Source organism: Chenopodium album, chromosome 13 (assembly GCF_948465745.1).
Source record: "Chenopodium album chromosome 13, dcCheAlbu1.1, whole genome shotgun sequence".
Lineage (NCBI taxonomy): Eukaryota > Viridiplantae > Streptophyta > Magnoliopsida > Caryophyllales > Amaranthaceae > Chenopodium > Chenopodium album.
In genome coordinates, this window is record NC_137846.1 from 31,659,992 (window position 1) to 31,667,784 (window position 7,793).

Sequence of the window (7,793 nt, forward strand, 5' to 3'; positions counted from 1 at the left end):
ACATCCCCCAATCCCAAACAAGCAAACTGCAAAACTCCTCAAACTACTATCCATAACATCACACCCTCAGTATAATCCAAAAACTCATAATTTAGATGTGATTAAGAAAAAAAAAAGTAAAAATCTCATAAGGCAGCAATTTTAAAACTGTAATTTCTGAATATATACTTTAAAATTTCGTCAATTCGCAAATTAAACAGACAATTCATAATTTCAGGGAAAATTAAGAAGAAAAAAAACTGAAAAATTCAAGGGAGGGAACAAATCTAAACGTTTAACTAATTTGTAAATGTAATTGGTGATTTTATCAACATTTAAACTCATCTTTGACAATAATTTTCGTAACAGTAATCATAATTAAAACCCTAAAATCAATCTACACAAATCGAAGAAAAAAAAAACAATCGAAGAAAATTAAATAGAAAACAATTACCTTTCAAAGATATGCAGTCGGCAAAACAAGATGATGAGCAATGATTATTCTTAGATTTTGGAGGATTGAAATATAAAATCAAAAGAGGGAAAAAGTTAGGGTTTTAGTGGAGAAGGTAACTGATGATTGAAAAGAGTAGTAGTACTGATGAGTGCGTGAGGCCTTCAATCTTTTTTTTATTTTTAATTTTCAATTAAGCGCGTTTAACTTTTCCCAAATTTTCATTGGCGGGCTTGGAACTATTGGGCTTATTTTACCACAAGGGAAGTATGTGATACCTCGACGCTTTTAGTAGTTAGCAAAAGCTTATGACACTAAAAAGCGTCGAGGTGAACCGGGATTTGTATTTCCGCATTGACGGTATTCCATAGTGTCGAGGCTACAGTGTCGAGATTACATGGGTTTTGTAGTAGTGTGATTATAGGAGATTGAACAAAAATACAAAGTAAGATCATTTTCCTCTCCCATTCATGGACCAAATGTTGGAAAGACTTTCTCACCATGTTTCTCTTTTGCTTCTTGGATGGGTACTCCGGATTTTTCCAAATCCCTATCCATCCAAGTGACCAAGAGAAAACTACTTTCACATGTCCATATGGAACATTTGCATACCGAAGAATGCCTTTCGGGTTATGCAATGCTCCTTCAACTTTCCAACGATGCATGACTTCAATTTTCTCTGAGATGCATGAAAAAGAAATTGAGGTTTTCATGGATGATTTTAGTGTTGGTGGCTCTTCTTGTGACAATTGTCTCTATAATCTAGAAAAAGTTTTGAAAAGGTGTCAAGAGACGAGCTTGGGTTTGAATTGGGAAAAATGCCATTTTATGGTTGAGGAGGGCATTATCCTTGGCCATAAAGTTTCAAAGAATGGCATTGAGGTTAATCCGGCTAAAGTTTCGGTGATTGCAAAGTTGCCACCTCCCACCTCCATCACGGGAGTAAGAGATTTTTTTTGGCATGTCGGCTTTTACCGGAGGTTCATTAAATACTTTTCATTAATCGCCAAACCTTTGACCGAATTACTCAAAAAGGATGTTGTTTTTAGCTTCAATGAGGCTTGCCTTGAGGAGTTTCACAAGCTTAAGGAAACTCTCATTTCCTCTCCCGTTATGCAAGCTCCGGATTGGAGCTTGCCTTTTGAGCTAATGTGCGATGCTAGTGACTTTGCAGTAGGTGTTGTGCTTGGGAAAAAGAAAGAAGGAAGATCATATGTCATCTACTATGCAAGTAGAACGCTTGATGAAGCTCAAAAGAATTACACTACAACGGAAAAGGAAATGTTAGCGGTGGTGTTTGCGTTTGACAAGTTTTAATCCTATCTTATTTGCTCCAAGGTGATTGTGTACACGGATCATATAGTGATTCGATATCTCATGTCCAAGAAGGAAGCAAAGCCACGACTTATCCGTTGGGTTCTCTCCCTCTAAGATTTTCACATGGAAATGAGGGATAAAAAGGGAGCGGAGAACTACGTGGCAGATCATTTGTCTAGGCTTCCTTTTGAGAACAAGGAAGATATGTCAATCAATGAGAAAATGGGATTTGAAACTCTTATGGCTTTGGCTTCGGCATCTAGCCCATGGTATGCCGATATGGAAAATTTTCTTGCTTGTGGGGTCATTCCCCCGGATCTCTCTTCTCAACAAAAGAAACGATTTTTCAAGGAGGCGAAGAAGTACTTTTGGAATGATCCATACCTTTTCAAACAATGTGGAGATGGCCTTTTTCGTAAGTGTGTGATGGATCATGAGATTGAAGGAATTCTTGAGCATTGCCACTCATTGCCATGTGGAGGCCATGGCGGAGTTGACAAAGACGGTGGCAAAGATTTCTCAATCCCTCTTATGGTTGCCGACGATGCATAAGGATGCTCGCTAGTTTGTGTTGAGATGCGATAGGTTTCAAAGAAGTGGTGGCATAACCAAGAGAGATGAAATGCCTCAACAAAACATTTTGAAAGTTGAGCCTTTTGATGTTTGGGGTGTCGACTTTATGGGGCCTTTTGTTTCCTCTTGTGGGAATTTGTATATTTTAATAGCGGTTGATTACGTGACTAAGTGGTTGAAGCCATACCTTCCCCTACCAATGATCACAAGGTTGTGCTCAAGCTTCTAAAGAAGATCATTTTTCCTTGATTTGGGGTTCCAAGGGTGTTAATTAGTGATGGAGGCTCCCATTTCTCCAAAAAGCAATTTGAAGCTCTTCTCAAGAGATATGGAGTTCATTACAAAGTTGGTCTTCCCTACCATCCTCAAAATCAAGGGCAAGTGGAGGTGTCGAATCGAGAAATCAAGAACCTCCTTGAAAGGATGGTAAATAAATAGAGGAAAGATTGGTCGCTCAAACTCGATGACATGCTATGGGATCTTAGAACGGCATACAAGACTCCTATTGGTACGACCCCTTATCGGTTAGTCTATGGGAAGCCTTGTCATTTGGCGGTGGAATCGGAATATAAAGCTTGGTGGGCTATTAAGGAGCTAAACATGGATATGTCGTTGGCCGGAGAAAAGAGATTGCTCAAGCTCAATGAACTTGAGGAGCTTAGATATGACGCATATGAAAACTCAAGGCTTTACAAGGAGAAAACCAAAAAGTGGCACGACCAACATATAAGAAACAAGAGCTTTAAGGTTGCAGATAAGGTGTTGCTTTTCAACTCAAGGCTTCGTTTGTTTCCGGGAAAACTCAAGTCCAAATGGTCGGGGCCTTTTGTGATATCAAATACTACTCCTTATGGTTCTTTTGAGTTAGATGCGAACGGAAACAAGTTTATGGTTAATGGGCATCGATTGAAGCACTATTTTAGCAAGGAAGAAGTTAGTCTCATTGAATGTTTAAGTCTTGATCCTTTGGATCCCAAGCCCCCTCCTTGATGAAACTTTTATCATGGTCAAGCTAGTGACCTCATAAAGAAGAGCTTCTCGGGAGGCAACCCGAGTTTCTTTTCCTTTTAATTTTGTGTTTTAATGGTTTGGATTAATTTTGGAATTTGAATATATGAATTTTGTGTTGTTTGCTTTTGTAGGGTGGAAATTGAATTTAGAAATGTGGCTAAGTGAAGAAAAAGGATCAAATTTTACTCCTTAAAACAGCCTAGAGGAGCGGCTGCTCCAAAGGAGAGGAGCACCCGCTCAGTGCTGGAGCGCCCGCTCCATCACGTAATTTTTTTCACATATTCGACAGACCACTGGAGCGGCCGCTCCACTCTGAAGGAGCGCCCGCTCCGTATCAGGAGGAGCGGCCACTCCTTATCTGAGGAGCGCCCGCTCCCTACGATTTTCAGCAAAAAAAAAATCGAGTTTTAAGGTCGATTTCCCCTCTTTCCCCTCATTTCCTCACTTCTCTTTCTCACTCAAACCCTATCCCCCCCTCTATTTACCTTCTTTTCTCACACTTTCTTCACAAATTTCTTGCAAATTCACATCAATTCCATCAATTTACACCTTATTTCATCACCAATTTGCTACTTTCCTCCATTGTTGACGAGATCGGCAAATTTCCATCCAAGTGGGTCTTTAATTTTTGCTTTCTTTTGGAGCAATTTGGTATGATTTACTTACTCATCTTCACTTTAATGTTGATTTTTTGAGTATAATTGGCCATATTGTTATTTAATTTGTGAATTGAAGATTTTTATTTCATGAATTATATGACAATTTCTTAGTTTCATGTACTACTTATGTGAGAATACTTGAATGAAGCTAAAATTGTGTAGTATGTGATTAGTTTGTCATATTTGGGTTACCTTAGTTGTTGGATGATGTTTAAAGGAAAATTCCCTTGCAATTGTTCATACTAATATTGTTAAGTTTGGTTAGGTTTGGAAATGTGATAATAGTATGACATTATTCAAGGCGAAGTAGTTTGATGGTGAATTGGCTTCTTGTGTTGGTGAAATTCGGTTTGGTTTGTTACATTGGTAATTATATGGTGTTCATGTCCCTTTAATCACTTGATTTTTGCATGATAAATCTTTGGAAGTGATTTTGAACTTACTCATGTGTTCATAATTTTCCTAAAATTATTTATGGAGTAGTTCTTATGACACCATGAAATACTTTATTTGGGTGGTTGATGCGAATTTAGCAAATTGAGATTGTGAGATGAATTTTTCAAGTTGGATTTTTGTTTGTTGTAGGTACTTGTTCTACGGAAAACATTTGGATAAGTTGTTTGTTATTGCTATAATCATGTCTCACTTATTCAGAGATTTGTTGCCGGGTTCTTCTTCTCGAAAGTCTCAATAAGCCTCTTCTTCCCAAGCACCATCCAAGTCTAGTTCAATGCCCAACCCTCCCCAACCATACACAGTTCAATTCGGTTCTCAATTTGAAAGCAACTACTATGAGGAACTATCTAAGCGCCATGTTCGCTCTATAAGATTCTACGACAAGTCCTGTTGTCAAACATTAGGTTTTGACGTGGATATCCTAGACATGGTGGAATCTTTAGGTTGGGATTCATTCCTCTCTATCACGGTTCCTTCGGCATTCACCAATACTCCTGAGTATGAACCTAAGCCTCTTTGCACCTACCGCGAGCTTACATTGGAGTTCCTCTCTTTTTTTCAACTCCAAACTACTGAGAGGCGGGGTGTAAAGGAGCTCGAGCTTCATTTTCGAATGTTCAACAAGAAAAGGAAGGTCACTTTGAAGGAGTTAAACAACTTGTTTGGGTGGGACCCGGAGAGCCCCGTCCATAGAGTGAATGGTAGAGTCTAGGAAGGGTATATGGAGCAAGAATGGTGGAACACCATCACCCAAGGGACTACAAAATTCCGCTCACGCTCAGCAAAGGCGTCGGAAATCATCCATCTGGCCCTTCAATACTTTCATAGGATGATGGTGTATGCTCTTTTCTCGCAATAAGAGCTTGGAAAGGTGAATCAAGAGGAGCTCACTATGTTATGGTTAGCCACATGGATATCTCAACTATGATCCAAAGGTCAATTTCGGTGCAATCCTTGCCGACTAGTTCTATGAAACAAAGTTGGGGACTTCCCTTACCGGCGACATTCAATGCGGCGGTATGATCACGTGGATAGCATATAAACTCGGCTTTGGAGAGGAGTTGGCTAAGCTAACCCAGTCGATGAGGTTCCTTACTTGAACCTTGGCGCTCTCAAGCAAGCCGGGATGATAAGTGGGGTTTCTTGTCGTGTTGGTGGTGTAGATGCGCGGATTTGGATGGTCCGCGATATATCATGGTGCGCACTACCCAACCCTTTCATCTACAACGAGCAGCCGGATGACGTGAATCAATGGCAAGTTCCCCACTGCAACATTAGTGAGCTCTTTTGGACTCCAAGGGAGCAAGATCCCCAACATTCTCGTCACCAATAACAACAACAACAACAGCAACAACAACATCAGCAGCAACAACAACAACATCAGCAAGATCATCATCAACAACATTTTGAGCATCATCAGTTTCAATTTGAGGAAGGATCTCGACCTTTGCACGTCCCCTCCTTTAGTGAGGGAGGTATGAATTCTTCCACTTCCCCTTTTAATATTGAAACTGCTTTTCAAAATCTTAGCTTGCAAGTAAGCCGGTTGGCGGAGGCCGCCGATGGTCACGGGGTTTACAATGCCAATATTTATGATTGGCATGTAAACCAAGGGCATTTCGACCCTCCCGTGAACTATCCCTATTTTCTGCCCCAACAAGGGCCGATTCCTTCTTATGAGGAATTGCATATCAACGGGACTCCCCGTCAACCGACTTGGCCTTATTGGCAAGGGCCATCTTCTCAAGGTGGCCCTCGTGTGGATTACCCCACCTCGGAGGGGTATGACTATCAGGCACCGGGCGGTTGTGATTATCGTGGGGACCCCAATTACCCCATGGACACCCCAGAGCATATAGTGATGCCTCCTCCTTTTGACCCTCTACCGGATTAGCAACAAGAGCTATATGGAGGACTAGAGCCTTCGGGCCTATTTTCTTTGCCCTCCCCCTACCCTTTTTACCCATTTTTTTTCCTATCGAGGACGGTCTTCCGTTCAAGTGTGGGGGCGGGGGTGTTCCATTATTGTTTTATTCTAAGGGCATGTTTTATGGGGTATATTCATTGCTAATGAGCGCTCATTGCGAGTTTTTCTCATCTTTGTTGATGTTCACTTCCTTTATCTTCTCTAAAATCAATGTTTTGATGATGGTTTCATTGTTTTGGCTCCCAAAGCGAAAAATCCAAATTCCCTTTTAATCCAAACCCTTTGTCCTTTCTTTGTTTCTCTTTAGTAGTTTCTTACTTTGTCTTGTTTTTTTATTTATTTACTTTGATCTTTTGTACATAACTCATGCTACTAACCAAATATTTTTCGAATTGTTTTGGATTGTGTCATTTGTGTAGGGCTTATTGGTGCAATTCCCGAGGTGATATAAGCAATGGAGATTCATTTGATATGGAAATGCGATCTTATGCGCTTTTGGGTGACAAATTTCCTTCTTAACTCTTTAAATATTTGGATTGGTTGTTTAGTCTAGGTTAGTGTAGGTTGGAGTTGATTGTTCGAGGTTGTATGCATTTGATTCTACGGAATCTAGTGATCGTTGGTATGATGCCGAACGATCTTTGTTTGTCAATTGGGAATTAAATGTTTACTTGCCTCCTATGCTTTTATTCTCCATGCCTTTTAAAAATAAAATAAAATAAAAATAAAAAATACGATTTTATTGTTTCAAGACAAACTATGAAAAACTTAGTTGTTTCATTTTCATTTTGAGCATAATAAAAGATAACTTGTGTGATTGAATGTCTTTCTTACTAAGTGTTAAAAGTTTGCATGCTTCAGGATTGCCATCGGTTGACTTAGGATAGGTCATGCTAAGGTAACCGGTCTAGAACTCGTAAGGCCCATCAAACCCAATTTCACTTGTTTGTGGTAAGAAGGTGTTGCTCTCATTAGGGGATTTGAAGCCCTACAGGTAGTTTTTGTAACCCGATGTGAGTTTCATTGTTCAAGCCTCCAAAATTTCTTTGTATGAGCGGCATAGGATCCTTACCAAGGCGTGCTTGAATCTAGAAAATGGCGTCTAACTCCCAAGATCGCGACCGAACTAACTTAGGGATGATAAAGAACATTCTTTCATTCGGTGACTATTTTGTTTTCTAGGTTTAGATTTTATCTTATTGTATTTTTGGTTGTATTTGCCCCCTTTGCTTCCCATGTTGAGCCTATCCTCTCCTTGATTTTAGCACATTATAATCCCATGGCCTTTTATTTTACTTTCACCCTTAGGATCGTGAAATTCAAGCCTCGAAAGCTTATAGATGTTTTGATTGGAAATGTGTAGGATAGTGGCTCTTAATGGAAAGTGAGGCTGTGATGTTATGAATATTTGTTAATA

General features: G+C 39.8%; 1 protein-coding gene across 1 annotated transcript; it reads left to right on the forward strand.

Moving 5' to 3' along the window:
- The first annotated feature begins 2,791 nt into the window (after window positions 1–2,791).
- On the forward strand, window positions 2,792–3,313 carry LOC145575436 (uncharacterized). The gene has a single exon (XM_081633307.1). It carries the CDS (start codon window positions 2,792–2,794, stop codon window positions 3,311–3,313), a length of 522 nt encoding a protein of 173 aa, XP_081489433.1.
- The last annotated feature ends 4,480 nt before the right edge of the window (window positions 3,314–7,793 follow it).

Bases quoted from the DNA above. Each gene is read 5' to 3' on its own strand.
- LOC145575436 (XM_081633307.1), top strand. From the start codon at position 2,792: ATGCTATGGGATCTTAGAACGGCATACAAGACTCCTATTGGTACGACC.